Source organism: Chelmon rostratus, chromosome 2, assembly GCF_017976325.1.
Source record: "Chelmon rostratus isolate fCheRos1 chromosome 2, fCheRos1.pri, whole genome shotgun sequence".
Classification (NCBI taxonomy): Eukaryota; Metazoa; Chordata; class Actinopteri; order Chaetodontiformes; family Chaetodontidae; genus Chelmon; species Chelmon rostratus.
Window position 1 is genome coordinate 31,589,051 of NC_055659.1, and position 17,588 is coordinate 31,606,638.

The 17,588-nt window shown below is 45.9% G+C and overlaps 1 protein-coding gene across 1 annotated transcript in view; it reads right to left on the reverse strand.

The window, feature by feature from the left end:
• Positions 1-17,588, reverse strand: part of LOC121618708 (dihydropyridine-sensitive L-type skeletal muscle calcium channel subunit alpha-1-like) — a 168,948-nt gene that overhangs the window by 128,210 nt on the left and 23,150 nt on the right. The window contains exons 11-14 of the mRNA XM_041954272.1: positions 16,606-16,831; positions 15,284-15,491; positions 14,301-14,421; positions 14,064-14,178 (exon numbers count right to left, since the gene is read on the reverse strand). Coding sequence (XP_041810206.1) covers positions 14,064-14,178; positions 14,301-14,421; positions 15,284-15,491; positions 16,606-16,831 — 670 coding nt within the window. The remainder of the gene's footprint in view (positions 1-14,063; positions 14,179-14,300; positions 14,422-15,283; positions 15,492-16,605; positions 16,832-17,588) is intronic.

Genomic DNA, 17,588 nt, shown 5'->3' on the forward strand with positions numbered 1-17,588 from the left:
GTTAATTCGACTGGTTGTGGTCCTTCGGCGTTAAAGAAAAGCAGTATTTAATTGAACAACTTTCTTTAGTTGAAAGTTGTTCCCTACTTGAAAGTTGTTCATTACTTGAAAGTTGTTCTTGTTCTAATCTAATCTATTTTACAACTTTAATTATCATGTTGTTCTGATTAAAACAACTATATGTGATGTATTGTAATTGTACACCAGATCCATCATCATCATTCATTTAGAAATTAGGGACATGAGTGTGCTTCATGGAAGTAGCCTCACAACTGCGTATGTTGATTCTTATATAAATTAGCCAACGTCTCACATCTTACTGTGTAAACAATGCATCCAGGTCCTTTCAGTTTTTCCAAATTTTGTTTCAGACTCAGAGTTGAAATGCTCCTCATTAATACACACACACTACTCCACAATGGTAAAAAACAGGTTTTCAGAGGTTTTTATACATTTATTTATTTATCGTACAATCAAGACCACATGGCCACACAGTATAAGAACCCAGGACAAACCAGTATTTGTTGAATCTACTGCCTACCAGAGTGGTAATAAAAGAGACCTCTTCGTTGTGCTTAGTGCAGTCTGTCTTGTACCTTTTGTGTTCAGTTACCTGATGAGTTCATGTTTTTGTGCTCAGGGGATTCCAGTCACCTACTCCCATCTGTGCCCTGCCTGTCTACTCCCTCTGAAAGACTTCAAGTGGAAATCCTGCCACTTCAAGCATCATCTGGACCCAGTCTGTCTGTACCTTCAGTGGAAACCTCGGATCACTGGAACCCCCACCCTTGGACCTTGTTGGACTACATATGTTTGCTCACCCTGGGATTCAGATCTGGGACAACTTGGACGTTGTACATTTTGAACTCTGATTATCTGTTGGAGCTGATTACCGGTTTGCTTGTTTGAACTTAAAAATTAAAACTGTTTACTGCCCATATTCCTGTCTCTTCTCTACTCTGAGCTCAGCATTAGAGTCTGTTAAAACCACTGACAAAACAAACACTGAAATGTCTAATTTACATATGTAGCAGTAGGGCTGTAGCTGTGTGCTGCCTTAATTGGTGCTGCGGTCTCAGCTTGACTCTGCTTGGGGCGCAGTCTATAAAGGTGGGTGGTTGTGCCCTGGGAGCTCTCTTGCCTGAAGCTTCCGGTTGCCCCGCCTCCACCAGTTGCTCACCTGGTCGCCTCATGCCGGATCGCTCGGCTCGCCGGTCCTCGGGTATGTGTAGTGCTGCGTTGTTCTGTGCGCTTTAAAGTTTTGCGGGCATCATTAAAGTTAGTCTCTTGTCCCTCATGCAGTTCCTGCACTTAGGTGTCCCATCTCCATGGTCGGAGACAATCGCGGCCCATAGAGTGTCTCTCCCTCTGCGCCTCGTCTCACGTGCTGTAGTGTGGAGGTGGGTGGTCCGCGGTCCTCGGTCCTCGGCCGCATTTGTGGTCGCGCCGCTGCGGCGCGGAGCTCTCCTCTTCCTCACCTTGTGATGGTCGTTCTCCTGACGGTATGTAAACCTCATGATGCGAAAGTTACCAGCATAGTTGATAGTTTTAGTTTCTGAAAAGGTGTCTTTCAATGGCAGGGTGCACGTGTGTGCAGTCCGCTCTGCCGGCTCTAACTCCGCCCCTCGGCACGCCGCATCAGCTGGCTGCTGTTTTGCCTATCGGGTCACCTGCTGTTTTGCCGATCGGTGTTACCTGCTGTTTCGCCGATCTGTGTTACCTGATGTGTTGCCGTTTCGTGTACCTGCTGAACAATTATTTGGTTCCATTCATCTAACCTGCACCCCCAGCGTTGCTGTTGCTGGCAGTCATTATGGCAGTTATTATCTTAGTCCTTTGCCTTGCGTTTGGATTGCTTTGCATGTTTATTTGCTTTACTTCTTCTTTATTATCATCTTTCTTTGATTGCTTTGCATGTTTATTGGAGTTTATTAATTTTGATAAATTCAAGATTATTACTGATTATCTTTGTTTATCTGCTGTGGGTTATTTGACCATTTTCTTTTGTTTGCATGGGTTTGGTTCTGTTCATTTGTGTGGTCCAATTAATTTAACCCGGATTTAACCCAATTTAATTATTTGTCCTTTGTTGTGTATTTTGTGGGGTTTTGTTAATTTGTGTGGTTTATTAGGTTAACTATGAGTTAAGCCCAATTTAGTTATTTGCTCTTGTGTTTATTTTGTTGGGTTGGTCTCGGGAGTGCTTGAATGTGTGTGTGTGCGTAACAATTTTATTGATGAATTGTGTTAAACTTATAATTGTTAAATAAAAGAACATATTATTTATACTGGACCCAGTCTCAAGCCTTCATCAGTAAAACGAACTTGTGTGCTATATCTGCTGTGGAAAGGGTTAGCATAATTCTCCAGGTGAAATTCCTGGGGTGGCGTTGTCGGTTACTATTGTCAATTTGACTATCAATCTCTCCAACTGTTTGGGTGTGATTGGTCTAATCAAAATTCGCGTAACAGTTACTAGATTAGATCCATCCTTCACCCCGACCCCCTCTGCTGCCACACATATGAATTCAGAGTCTTTGTTTTGTTACTCAGTTTGTTTCTGGTACATCGTGTTGTGGTTTGTATTTCCGGTGCACTTATTTTGGCAAGTTCCACTTCCTGTGTTGTTGTGTTTTTGGGCTAACTTTCTTTTTCTCTGCAGGCACCCTTTCCCCGCGGCGTCGAGGAGTGATTGGACACACCTCAAATCACTTCCGCTATCAAGACGCCTATTTCTAGGCTGCTGAGACGCTCCTCGACGCCAGAGTATACACCGTCATATCGTGGTACCAGTCGGCTCAAACCTGCTTGTAGTAACTTTTTGATCTATCAGTGTTGTGAACTTCTTGTGGAGTAATTGTTGTCTCCTCTCTTTTATTTTCCAGTGCCTCTCGTGCCCGCAGAGCCCAGCACTCTCTGGACCTCCTTTTGAGTTTAGTTTGTGGATCTCTTGCCTTGTGTTTTTGCACTGACTGTTTGTTGTGAAATAAATCACTGTTAACCTTCTCCATTTCCGCTCCTGGGTCTCTCTGCACCCTACACGTCACAGAATACTCTGGTCACAATGGACCCAGCGGAACCGGACCCCATTCGGGTTGCTCTCGCCCACCAAGGACAACAACTCGGTCAGCATGAGGACATGCTCCAAGGAGTTATGGAGGCGATTCAAAACCTCAAACCTCAAGTCCGCGACCTCACTGCTCAGCTCAGCCGCCCGGACACTCGCGGCTCTCCCTCCCCCGTGATCCCTGCACTACCAGCGCCCCCACCAGCGCCTACCCCAGCCCTGCCTACCCCTCTGTCTGGCTCTCAGAAAGAGCCCCATGTGCCGGCCCCCGAACCCTTTTCAGGTGGGATTGGGAGTGCCGGGGGGGTTATTTTACGTTGTTCTCTAGTTTTTGAACAACAGCCCTTTATCTATCCGTCAGACCAAGCAAAGATAGCCTATACGGTAAGTTTGTTACGGGGTAGAGCAGCGCAGTGGGCTACTGCCCTTTGGGAACAGCATTCTCCCATCATTTGATAATTTCTCTAGAGAACTTTGCAGGATTTTTGATCACTCTCGACAGGGACAGGAGGTAGCTAAACGCTTGTTTTCCCTCGTGTAGGGCTCTAGATCGGTGGCTGATTTCTCCATCGACTTTAGGATTGCAGCTTCAGAGAGCGGGTGGGGGGAGCTAGAACTACGGGGAGTGTTTTTACGAAGTCTCTCTAGTGAATTAAAAGACGAACTAGCTTCCAGGGATGAACCAGATTCACTAGAGTCATTAATTTCTCTTGCTATACGTATAGATAACCCCCTGAGGGAGAGACAGAGAGAGAAATCTCAGACTCGCTTCTCTCGTGTTCACGAGCCAACCCTCCCCGCACTCCCTTACGCCAGCCTCGGACCCTCCGGTCACCCTGCTGCCCCGACCACTTCCTCCTCTCCCCCGGCGGAGCCCATGCAACTGGGTCGGACCCGTCTACACCCCAGCAAAAGGCAGCAGCGTTTCGACCAAAGGCTCTGCATTTACTGCAGCCAGGGAGGGCATTATCTGGCAAACTGTCCTCAGACGCCAAAAGGGCACGGCTCACCCGTGACGGAGAGTGCACTGGTGAGTCAGACATCCCCCACTTCAAGCTCTCCTTCCCGCATGACTGTTTCCTCCTGCCTGCTTTGGGGTAGAGATTCTGTCCCCTTAAAGGTCCTGATGGACTCCGGTGCAGACGAGAGTTTTATTCATGACGAGTTACTGCTGCCCAGCTTAACTTGCCTCTGGAATCCCTTCCTGCCCCTAGGAATGTAACAACTCTCGATGGCCGGCGGATTGCTCAGGTTAAGCAACGTATTGTCCCCATTACTCTCATTATTTCTGGTAATTATAGAGAAGACATCTAGTTGGTAGTCATCCCTTCCCCTCAGATTCTGGGCCTCCCCTGGCTGCTCAAACATAACCCCCTGATAGACTGGAAAACAGCCAGCATTACCACCTGGAGTCCCTTCTGTCATGCCCATTGTCTCCGCTCGGCCAACCCCCTCACCCCTCGCGCCCAGTCTTCTCCTCCCACTACTCCTGTGCTCACTAACATGCCCCCTGAGTATCATGACCTCGCCCCAGTGTTTAGCAAAGAGCTAGCCCTGACTCTGCCTCCCCATCACCCCTATGACTGCTCCATTGACCTTCTCCCAGGTGCCCCCCTGCCCTCTAGTCGCATGTACAACCTGTCACGCCCGGAGAAGGAGGCCATGGAGACGTACATCCATGATTCGCTTGCCTCTGGTCTCATCCGCCCTTCCTCCTCACCTGTGGGGGCAGGCTTCTTTTTTGTCAAGAAGAAAGACGCCTCCCTTCGTCCCTGCATCGACTTTCCAGGTCTCAATGAATTCAAGGTAAAGAACTAGTATTCTCTTCCTCTCATCGACCCTTCCTTCGAACCCCTCTGTTCAGCCACCATCTTTTCCAAACTGGATCTACGCAATGCGTATCACCTTGTCCGGATAAAAGAGGGAGATGAATGGAAGACTGCGTTCAATACACCCCTGGGGCATTTTGAATATCTAGTCATGCCTTTTGGTCTCACCAACGCTCCAGCGGTATTTCAAGCCTTAATTAATGACGTGCTCAGAGACATGTTAAACAGGTTTGTTTTTGTTTACTTAGATGATATTTTGATTTTTTCTCGTGACCTAGACAAACACAAACAGCATGTCAGGCTGATTCTCCAGAGGCTGCTAGAGAACAACCTGTATGTTAAAGCTGAGAAATGCGAGTTTCATGCAGACTCAGTTAGTTTTCTGGGTCACATCATCGCCAAGGGCCAGCTGAAACCTGACCCAGCTAAGATTCAGGCTGTCACGGAGTGGCCTGTGCCCACCACTAGGAAGGAGCTGCAGAAGTTTCTCGGCTTCGCCAACTTCTACCGCCGCTTCATCCGTGACTACAGCGAAGTGGCTCTCCCCCTTACTCGGCTCACCTTGGCCAAATCCCCCTTCCAGTGGTCTCCTGAGGCACAACAGGCTTTCTCTCATCTCCAAGCTCTTTTCACTTCCGCCCTGGTGCTCAAACATCCCGACCCCGCACTCCAATTCGTGGTCGAGGTTGATGCCTCTGACTCTGGCACTGGTGGGGTCCTTTCCCAGAGAGACCCACAAACTCACAAGTTGCATCCCTGTGCTTTCTTCTTCCGGCGACTCTCCCAAGCGGAGCGGAATTACGACGTAGGTAATGAGTAGAGTTGCTGGCTGTGATTTGGGCTCTTCAAGAGTGGAGGCACTGGTTAGAGGGCGCTACAGTCCCTTTTTTGATTTGGACTGACCACAAAAACCTCACCTATTTAAGGTCTGCTAAGAGACTGAACCCTTGCCAAGCCCAGTGGGCATTGTTTTTGAGTCGCTTTAATTTCACCCTGTCGTATCGCCCTGGTTTCCGTAACGTCAAACCTGACGCCCTGTCTCGCCAGTATGCTCCTCCCTCGGACTAGGAGCATCAAGACTCCATTCTTCCTCCAGCTTGCTTCGTGGGGATGGCTACGTGGGAAATTGAGTCCATCGTTCTCCGGGCACAAGAACTACAACCGGACCCGGGATCTGGTCCCCCCAATCGGAAGTTTGTTCCCGATGCTGTCCGATCCCAGGTTCTCCAGTGGGCCCACTCTTCCAAGCTTACTTGCCACCCTGGTTTTAACCGCACGCTCCAGTTCCTCCGCCAGAGTTTCTGGTGGCCCAGAATGTACCGAGACACCTGTGAGTTTATCTCTGCTTGCTCTGTCTGTGCCCGCGGTAAGGCTTCCCATCAGCCTCCTGCGGGGTTGCTACGCCCCTTGCCCATCCCAAGTCGCCCGTGGTCCCACATTGCTGTGGACTTTGTCACTGGTCTTCCTCCCTCTGAAGGTGACACTGTTGTATTAACCACTGTTGATCGCTTCTCAAAGTCCGTTCATTTTGTGCCTTTGCCTAAACTGCCTTCTGCCCTCGAGACTACTAGTATTTTGATTAACCAAGCTTGTTCAAGCTCCACGGGATTCCCCTCGATGTGGTCTCAGATCGGGGGCCACAGTTTGCATCACAAGTCTGGAAGGAGTTTTGCAAGGCAGTGGGTGCCACGGCGAGCCTGTCCTCTGGGTATCATCCTCAGACCAACGGCCAGACAGAGCGAGCCAACCAGAACCTGGAGTCAGCCCTTCGCTGCGTGGCTGCACATCACCCCGTCTCCGGGGGCTCTCAACTCCCGTGGATAGAATACGCCCACAACTCCCTCTCCTGCGCAGCCACAGGTATGTCGCCTTTCATGTGCTGTTTGGGCTATCAACCCCCCCTGTTTTCCGAGCAGGAGATTGCTGTGGCTGTGCCATCTGTGAAGGAACATCTCCGGAGAATAAAGGAGGTGTGGCGCTCGGCTAAAGCCGCCCTTACTCGCTCAGCTGAGAGGAACAAGAGGCTGGCCAATGCTCATCACTCCCCCCCCCCCCCCCCCCCGGAGTATCGCCTGGGTCAGAAGGTGTGGTTGTCTTCACGGGATCTTCCTTTGGACGTCGAGTCACGTAAGCTTTCCCCTCGCTTTGTTGGTCCGTTTGAAATCCCGAAGATCATTAACCCATCTGCTGTCAAGCTCAAACTGCCAGAGTCTATGAAGATCCATCCCACCTTCCACGTCTCCCTGTTGAAGCGGTGTGCTCCAGCTTCGCAACTTCTATGCTGCTCATCCAGACAAGCCAGGTAGAACGCCAGGTGGCGTTCATTGAGGGGGGGGTGCACTTATTTAGGCAAGTTTCACTTCCTGTGTTGTTGTGTTTTCGGGCTAACTTTATTTTTCTCTGGAGGCACCCTTCCCCCACGGCATCGAGGAGTGATTGGACACACCTGAAATCACTTCCGCTATCAAGATGCCTATTTCTAGGCTGCTGAGACGCTCCTCAACACCAGAGTATACACCGTCATATCGTGGTACCAGTCGGCTCAAACCTGCTTGTGGTAACTTTTTGATCTCTCAGTGTTGTGAACTTCTTGTGGAATAATTATTGGCTCCTCTCTTTTATTTTCCAGTGCCTCTCGTGTCTCGCACAGCCCAGCACTCTCTGGACCTCCTTTTGAGTTTAGTTTGTGGATCTCCTGCCTCGTGTTTTTGCACTGACTGTTTGTTATGAAATAAATCACTGTTAACCTTCTCCGTTTCCGCTCCTGGGTCTCTCTGCACCCTACACGTCACACATCCTACTTCTATCAATCCCGCTTCAGATACTTCTAAAACTTGGAGTCCATCTGTGCCCAAATGAATTTGCTGGACATATCAAGGAAAGTCACTACACCTGTTTTGCCCAGTTGATGATGTATGTCAGAGAGAAAAGCAAGGTATGAGGTCAAGAGAATTGCCTGCAGACCTGTGAGACATGATTGCGTCAAGGCACAGATCAGGGTAAAGTGTGGACATAAAATCAATTATACTTTAGTCTGTATATTATCTTAGTATATTCTGTGTCACAGTGTTTGGAGAAAGGGCTACATTAAGTGAGGCAAGATTGAAAACAAATGATCAGTGAACCATGAGCACAGAAAGGGGAGGAAGGATAATGTCCTGTGAATGTTTCTATGTTATGATATGAGTCGGCATCATCCCTGTGTCACACCATGGTGAGGTTTGTCTCGTCTTGGGTTTTCTGTCTTGTCATTTCCTGTTTTATTTTGAAAGTCTAACTCTCCTCTCGCTTCAGAGCACTTACCCTTCCTCATGTGTCACCAATGTGTCCGCCCTGATTACCTATTGTCTCCACCTGTTCCCCATTACATTCTTAAAGAGGACTATGACACAACTATGAGCAAAACAAAGAACAAGAAGGCAAAAACTTAAACTATGAAGAACAATGGCTATGAAACAAAAACACTCTTAAGGAGGGCTATGGCACTTCTTTGAACAAAACAAAGAACAAGACAGCATGATAGTAGTAGACACTGTGTAGCTCGCTCACAGACTTTAAAGCTGCCCTCGTGAGAACTTTCGATCCAGTGTCCACAGACCGAGAGAAGGCTAGAGAACTGAATGGGTTGAGACAGGGCAGTGGCTCCATTTGCGACTATGCCATCCACTTCCAAACTCTGGCGGTGAGTGGGTGGAACTCCACCGCCCTGTACGACGTGTTCCTGAAGGGTCTCTCTATGGCCATCCAGGAGATACTGGTGTCTCTGGATCTGCCTCCGGACCTGGACTGTCTCATCGCCCTGGCAATTCGAACCGACAACCGAATCAACAAACTCAAGCATCGTCAAGGAAGCAGACTCTCCGAAGGGAGAACACCACGCACCCAGACACCCGGCCAGCTGGAGCTCTGACATTTGCTCTCAGAACTGCTTCCTCCGTCTTCCACGAGCGGAGGATCTGAACCCATGCAACTCGGCTGGGCACGGCTGACGCTGGAGGCACGACAGCTGGAAGGTCGGTGCTTTGACTGCAGGGAGGCTAATCACCTTGTGGCCTCATGTCCAGTCAAGGGAAACAAGACTGTGAGTTTACTCACACCCTCTGACCGATCTCCACGAGTCCTCACACCCGTCAATGTAAGACACCACGCCGCCACCACTACTCTTCGGGCACTCATAGACTCAGGGGCCGATGAGAGTCTGATGGCCTGGACCTTGGCAGCCAAGCTGGGACTCAAATCGGAGCCATTAGTTACCCTGGTTCGAGCCTGAGCACTGGACGGTAAAGAGCTGTTCACCATCACTCATACTACCGAACCACTGGAACTTCAAATTCAGGGTCATATGGAACTAACAAACTTTTTCCTGTTTTAATCACCATCACAGACTCTGGTTCTTGGTTATCCCTAGCTGCGCAGACATAACCCCCACACAGACTGGAAAACTGGGGCTATTTTGGGATGAGGATATGAGTGTATCATCACTGTGAGCGCAACCCTGTTCCAGGGGAAAACATGCCAACTTTTAATCCTGTTTCTCTTCATGCTACCATAGACACTGAGACTAACCTGAACTCCGTGCTTTCCTGTTACCATCACCTCCGAGAGGTATTTAGCAAATCAAAGGCCATGTCACTTCCACCACATCGACCTTAAGACTGCACCATAGACTTAATTCCCAGCTCAACCATCCCAAAGGGATGCCTGTATTCAGTCTCCGGACCCGAGAAAGCAGCTATGACAGAAACGCTTCCTCCCCTGCCTTCAGTGAAGTCTCAATGTATTCATTGAGACCTCACTCAAGGTGGGGCTTATTCATCCCTCGTCGTCTCCAGCCGGTGCTGGGGTTTTCTTCATTGCCAAAAAAAACAGGTCCTTTAGGCCATATATAGATTACAGCCACCTTAATGAAATCACGGTTAAGAACTGTTTCCCACTCCCTCTCATGACATCAGTTTTTGATCAACTCCAGCAGGCTAAAGTTTTTACTATGTCAGATCTTCATAATGCCTATCACTTAGTCAGAATCAGGGAGGGAGAACAGGGTTTAACACGCCCAGTGGTCACTATGAGTACTTGGTAATGCCATTCAGCCTCACCAGTGCCCCCGCTGTATTTCAAGCCATGTTTAACGACGTATTAAGAGAATTCTTAGACCCGTTTGTTTACGTCTATTGAGACGTTTATCTACTCTCCAGACCTAGAAACTAACAAAAGACACGTATCGACTGTACAACAGCATCTGTCAGACCACAAGTTTTTTGTTAAAGCCGAAAAGAGTGAGCTTCATGCTAAAACCATCTCCTTCCTGGGCTTTATTGTAGCCCCTGGAAGAGTGCAGATGGACCTGGCTAAAGTTTGCGCTGTGACCGAATGGCCCACTCCTGATAGCCGCAAAAAGATTCAGCAGTTCCTCGGATTTGCTAACTTTTACAGGCGGTTCATCAGAGGCTTCAGCGCTATAGCGGCTTCCCTGCATGCACTCACCTCCTCCAAGATGCGGTTTTCCTGGTCACCAAAAGCCGAGACTGCGTTTCAAGACTCAAGGCCTGCTTCACCACGGTGCCGATTCTTACCATGCCTGATCCCCAGTGGCAATTTGTGGTGGAGGTGGATGCTTCCAACAAGGGCATCAGAGCGGTGCTTTCGCAGCATTCGGAGTGGATGCCCAGAGAATCGATTGTTTGTTCCTGTCAATCTGCAACCACAGGTGGTTCACTGGCCCAGTCCTCGCTGCTTTCCTGTTATCCAGGGGTTTAACGGACTATGTTCGCCATGTCCCGCAGGTTCTGGTGGCCGTCCATGGAGCTGGAGGTCCAGGAGTACGTTGAGGCATTTTAGATCTGTGCATGGAACAAGACGTCCTCCGGGTCACGCGTGGGTCTACTGCAACTGCAGCCCATTCCCTCCAGACCATGGTCTGACACATCCATGGACTTTGTCACAGGGCTCCCAGTCTTCGATAGATTTTCTAAAATGACCAGATTCATTGCTTTGCCCAAACTACCGTCAGCCAAAGAAACGGCTGAGATTATGATAAATCATGTTTTCAAAATTCATGGGTTTCCTAAGGATATTGTTTCAGACCAGGGGCCCCAATTCATGTTCATGTTCAATTCACGGTTCTGGAGGGAATTCTAGCCTGACTTCAGGCTATCGCCCAGCTAATGGCCAGTCCGAACCTGTCAACCAGCAGCTGGAAACCGGTCTCCTGTGCCTGGTGTCCCAGAATCCCTCAACATGGAGCAAACACCAGGTCTGGGTCGAATATGCACATAATTCCTTACCCACCTCATCCACAAGATTTTCATCTGTCAAATGTGTATATGGTTATGATCCCCCAGTTTTCACAGATCAAGAGCCCGAAGTCTCAGTCCCCTCTGCCCACGCCATGATCAATTGTTGCCAACGCATCTGGGCTGCGGCTTGGCAGGTGCTCATCCGCCAAGGGGATCGGGTCAAGAAAGCAGCGGAAAGTTGGCACCACGATTCGTTGGCCTGTTTCCGATCACCAAGGTTGTTGGTCCTGCAGCTGTCCGCCTCCACCTGCCCCACTCCCTCGGGGTCCACCCCACCTTCCATGTCAGTCAGGTAAAGCCAGTTAAAGAGAGCCCCATAGTTTTGCTGTCTTGTTCTTTGTTTTGTTCATAGTAGTGCCATAGTCCTCCTTAAGAGTGTTTTTGTTTCATTGTCATTGTCCTTTATCTGTTGTAGGTCCTCCACTGATTTATAGAAGTGAATTTAATTTGGGGGTATTTTTTCTAGTCTGGTTTCCTCCCTTTTGGATTGTTTTTCATTTTATACCCTTTTGAGTTCATCCTCCCTCTGGAATGATTTTGTTTGTTTAAATTTTGTAGCCCTGAGTGTTCTTTTCCTTATCCTCCATTTGGAGCATTTGTTATATTGTTTATTTCATTGCTTTATATAGTGAGTGATTTCTGCAACCTTGCTACCTTGCCCCAGATAGATGAACCATTATTTCATAGCCTTTTTCTTTGTCATTCAGCGAAGAGGTCTCTCGGTTTCCTGATAATAAACCTGTGTTCATTAAAATCTCTGCATCTGAGTCCTGATTGGAGTCCTGGCCTGATACCCTGTATGCTCAGGGCATGACTTTGTGGCAATTGGCAAGATTTTGAAGTGGAGTTAAAATAAATCAATGATGTCAAGATCAGTGCATAGATACCGTGTTGCTCCTTGTCAATTGGTCAAATGCAAGGTTTCTTTAGAAAGTTAGCAAATCAGAAGAAAATTTGTGGAGAAAACCATAAAAACTGTATTTTTTGGAAAATACTTTGACTGCTGACTGAGTTTGTACTAAGATGCATCTCCTTAATGCAGCTACAATAATTGTCTTTTTAAACCTTCAATCATCACTGTGGTTGGCATTATTTGATGTGTATTTTGGTGCTTTTAGACAGTTTCAATGAGTGGGTCATCCAGAATCACAGAACCTGTCATCTGCTTTGGAGAAGGCTGCAGAAAAAGTCTCGGACCTACAACTCAGGGTATTGCAAGATGTCTAGGATCTTCCTCTCCAGATGATGAACCTTCAACCGTCATGGCTTGCCATTCTTCAAATCCCTAAGCTTTGAATACTATAGGATCATTGACTCCTCTTCAGTTCTGCAAGAATTATGTGATTTTTTTTAGGCTTATGTTGATGGCACACTTGTAAATTATCCTTCAATGCGAGAAGGTGTACAGAAACAATTTGAGACAGAGTCGGACAGATGTACAGACGAATTAATGTTTCATAGTAATGGCATTATGGTCACAGATGATTTCGTTGCTTTGCTTGTTGGTCTGACTGAGATGCCAAGCAAAGTGTTTTGAAAAGTTGGCAACCCTCATGTTGTTTTGGCTCATTAACATTTTCAGACTATGGTGTAGATGTGGTGTTCAAAGACATAAGTGTCTTGTGACAATGATTTACCCACCGGTCATAAGGTAAACACCATCCATCTTTTTCACTAGACATTGAGTGTTCACAGAACCGTTCATTTGGCAAAAACAGTTTTTCAGTGTGGTCCATAAATTTGTAATGCCCATCTTGAGTCTAAAAAAGCCCGTCCACTATTGGAGGAGGCCCCAATCACCTCTGGGCAACTTAGTATGATGTGGGCCCAAGTTAACATTTTGGATCAGGTTGACTGTAACATCCCTGCTGCTTACAAGGCTGCAGCAGCTCCACACCTGGTCATGTCAGACCACATCTCAGTGAAACTTATTTCTGCCTACAAGCCTCTGGCCTGCAGAACAAAGCCGACCACCAGGACAGTACAGACATGGACTGAGGAGGCCTCCTCTGCACTTCAGGACTGCTTTGAGCATACAGACTGGACTGTGTTCAGAGAAGAAGCAGACCTGGAGGAGTATACATCATCTGTATTGTCCGATGTTCAGTTCTGGACTGATGCTGTCCTCCCTGTTAGGACCATCACTGTGTTTGCCAACCAGAAACCATGGCTGGACAACACAGCGCAGTCCCTGCTGAAATCCCTGGATACTGCCTACAGATTTGGAGACAGGCTGGCTTATAGCAGGGCTCGAGCAGAGCTAAAAAAAAAGGAATTAAGCAGGCCAAGCTCTGGTACAAAAACAAAATTGAACCTTGCTACCGGGATGTTCTTTATGTTCTCCAGTGATGATAGCTTAGCCATCATTCTCTTTTATCCCACTACCTCCACTGGGTCAAGATGGCATCGCAGGATAGACCTGGCTTTCTTAACCAGTCTATTCAGTCATTTCCTGTCAGCAGTCCATATGCTGCTGCCCCAGCAGACCATTCCATGGAAGATGACTGATGCCACCGCAGAGTCGAAAAAGGTCCTTAATATTGACCCCTGCACTCCTGAAGACTTGAGTCAACTCAGGAGATACAGTCTGCTCTGGCCTTTCTTATGTGGTGCATAACAAATACTGCCAGCCCTCCTCCCATCCTCTTGGCACTCTCCTTTGACCTTACCACCCACATCATCTGAAAACAGTGCAATGCAGCAATGTCCAGAGTTAACGCAGTTAGCCATATCTCCATAAACAGTATATTGCTACACTTCTGTATTTCCCCTGGTGCAGGGTCAGCGTTGCTCGAGAGAGAGAGATCTCACATTCCCCATGGTGAATGCATATGACTAAATGTATCACTTTTAACATTTAGGAAGACGTACCTGAGTGCTTTCTTGCGTTTTTTCTCCTCTGCCTTTTCTTTCTGTGCCAAAGTTAGAGATTCAGCCTCAGCCAAATTATCAACAGCAATGGCAAGGAAGACATTTAGAAGGATGACTGAATGACAGGGGCGTCAAAGGTTATAACAATAATTTTAACTGTTCTGAGGTTGTCATGGTTGGAGTGTTGGTTAAAGATACACACACACACATACACACACACACATTGTGGAAGGATACAATTTCCACAGACAAAGAGGATGATGAAGTAGATGCTGACCAGGATACCAGGCATGCCTGGTCCTCCATGAGCCATGATGCCATCGTACATGACAGCATTCCAGTCCTCACCTGTCAGGATCTGAAAAAAAAAAAAAAAAAAGAAATACCTTGAACATCATCACTATCTGCACGTTTTTTCATTCAAACATTTTAAATGGGAAATTGACGGTATTGACATAGTGCTTTTCTAGTCTGCTGACCACTCAAAGTGCTTTACAACACAAGCCTGCATTCACCCATTCACACATGGTAGCTATACCACCTGCTCTTTACGAGCACTGCCAAAGCCTGGAGTGAAGTGTCTGATTAACGCACCAACCAGGGACGCATCCTTCTGCTTTTTGTCCTCACCTAGGGGTCTGTAATAGACTATATTCCCTTTTTCCAGGAACACACTGGTCCCATGAGAGTGGGAGGTTATTTGTGAGAGGGTATTTGTGGAAGGTATAGCTCCCTGTAGCCCTTGTGATCCCCTCAAAAAAAGATCATGGATTTAATTATGAAAGTTTAGTAGAGTTTTGTATTACAAGTTCTTGAAATTGGTGATGTACATTATTGTGCTTTTAGATCTTAAATCAATTAATTATCCAATAAAGTCATATAAAGCTTTAAGTGACAAAAAACTATATATATTATATGATTAAATTATTTAAACAGTTTAGTGATGTCCCCAATCTACCCCTAAACATATCAGCATACAATATATAAATATTCTAATATATTTATATATTGTATGGATATTATTTAACAATACTGAAAAGTTGTTTTTCTGCAAATTCCAACATATTTCAAAGAATAACACATTTGTTTTTGAGACACTGCTTTTTTTCATTAATTTATGAGTGGTTCTATATACTTAGCTGCAGTAGGCAGCTAATGATGGGCTGAGTCAGGAGTTCTGTCAATGCAAATAAAACAAAACAAAAAAAAAACTGTTGTACCTGGAACACAGTGATGAGGGCCTGAGGGAAGCTGTCAAAGGTGCTGCGGGGTTTAAGTTGGTTGGGAAAGTTGAACTTCCCTCCAAAAACCTGCATACCCAGCAGGGAGAAGATGACAATGAAGAGGAAGAGGAGCAGCAGCAAGCAGGCAATGGAACGGACGGAGTTCAAGAGAGAAGCCACCAGATTACTGAGAGATGTCCAGTATCTAGGGCATGCAAGATCATTGAATAAATCATCAGTTATTGAGCAGTTGCTTCCCGTTCTTTTATTGACTGCTTGCTAGCATAGTTAGCATGTGTTGTGGCAAAGTGACGGCTGATGTTATAGTCTTTAAAAACAGGCACACAGCAGTTGATAGGTGTTTGGTAAAAAAAAAAATATTTAGTTGTCCACTCCTAATTAAAAACTCAACATTCTCTGTCCACTTTTCTTTTCTTAGCTCTAGCATCTTTACAGAAGGGCTGAGGGTCAAAGAGTAAAGCATAAAAGCATGGAGTAATACGCCGCACCTTAACAACGATTAAAGTATCTAGAGTGTGGGTAAAAACATGAACAAGGTTTATTAATATAATCTCTTCAAGTTCGGCAGGCCAGATTAAAAAAGCTTAACGGGCTGCATATGGCCGCCCGTAGTTTGCCCAAGCCTGATATAGTTTGTCAAGCAAAGAGCACTGACAAGTTTGTTTTGCGACTGCAAATAACCAGTGATTGCAGCCGCACCATACACCAATGAGATGAAGCACATACACCAATGCCTACATCCTTCACAAATTTATTGGTATACATTAGGTATCTGAAACTTTGGAAGCCAGTATCTATTATGTCACGGTAACTCCTGCTTTTTTAACCGTACTTATCCTCAAATAACAAATAAAATTAAAATGATGGTATCATGATGGGGGTCTAATTGCCAAAGACCCTTCACATTTCTAAGCTTCATTTTGCGCTATGCCAAATACATGCTCTTGATCACTCTAAAATTAAATCAATCCTGACTGATGTGAAGATGCTTTTTCTGTTCTTTACCTCGATAAATATTGTTATGAACTTCAAATTGCTCTTTCCTTATAGCACTTAACTTGAAAGACAAGCTAAAGCCACATGAACAACACTGTGATGTATAAATATGAATCAATTGTCTGTTGACCGACTGTGTTATGTCAAATTCAGTTACGCAGATAAAATAACTGTGATATTTGTTTAGTTGTATGTATATATGCCCAGAAAATTGCGATTAATATGGTACTGTTATCCATATTGTTCATTATAAAGAAAAAAGAAATTAGCCACTCTCGTCCGTAAGTCTTCTTATGCCTCACCTGGTGACTTTGAGGAGGCGGAGCAGGCGTATGCACCGCAGCACAGAGATGCCCATGACTGACATGACTCCCATGTGGACAAGAATGAGCTCCGTAATGCCAGTGGACACCACAAAGCAGTCGAACCGATTGAAGAGAGACATGAAGTAAGAGGGCAAGCCGAAAGCATACATCTTCATGAACATCTCAAGGGCAAACATAGACAGCAGTATCTTATTGGCGTTGTCTGTTGATGGTGGATGTGGGAGCAACAGTTTGAAGACGAAGGGAAGAGACAGAACAAGAGATATAAAGACAAATTGAGAGTTATTCAGTTATTTTCATCAATCAATTGTATCAGTAATCAACAGCATAGAAAAAAATGATGATTAAAAGACTGGCAGAAAATTTGGGGATAAATTTCCAGGACTTGAAAATGCAGCCCCAATAGTTTGGACAAAGTGAAAACAGTGCTGAATTACGTTTACCCTGGGCTTGCACAATACATAAAGTGTAAGGCTTTAATTCAGGCAAAGCAGCAGTGTCATTAAACATTCTTTTCCAGCAGCCAAAGCATATGTAATCTTAAGTCAAGTGACATCCTTAGAAGATCTTGGTCAAGATTTAAAAGCTACTGTTATATATTAAAAAATGTATTGGTACATATCTACAGGAAATGGAAACACATAATGAGGCTCTATTAACAAGAACAGAATTTTCTCTGAAGGTCTTTTCAATAACATTAAAGGTCCTGATGTACACAAAACAAACATAAAACATGATCACAGGATATTGGATTCTGATCATTTGTGTTGAAACATGGTTGCAATGGATGGAATATGGAATGCCATGTGGAATCTAGCTTGATAGAGCATTCTTAGTTCAGTTAGACTAAACTGTTGATTTTTTCATTTCTGGTTTAATGATTTTCTTCTTATGATATAGTAAAAGGTTTGTTTCTATCTGCATATACAAGGTTAATACAGCCTGAGCACAACCACTAT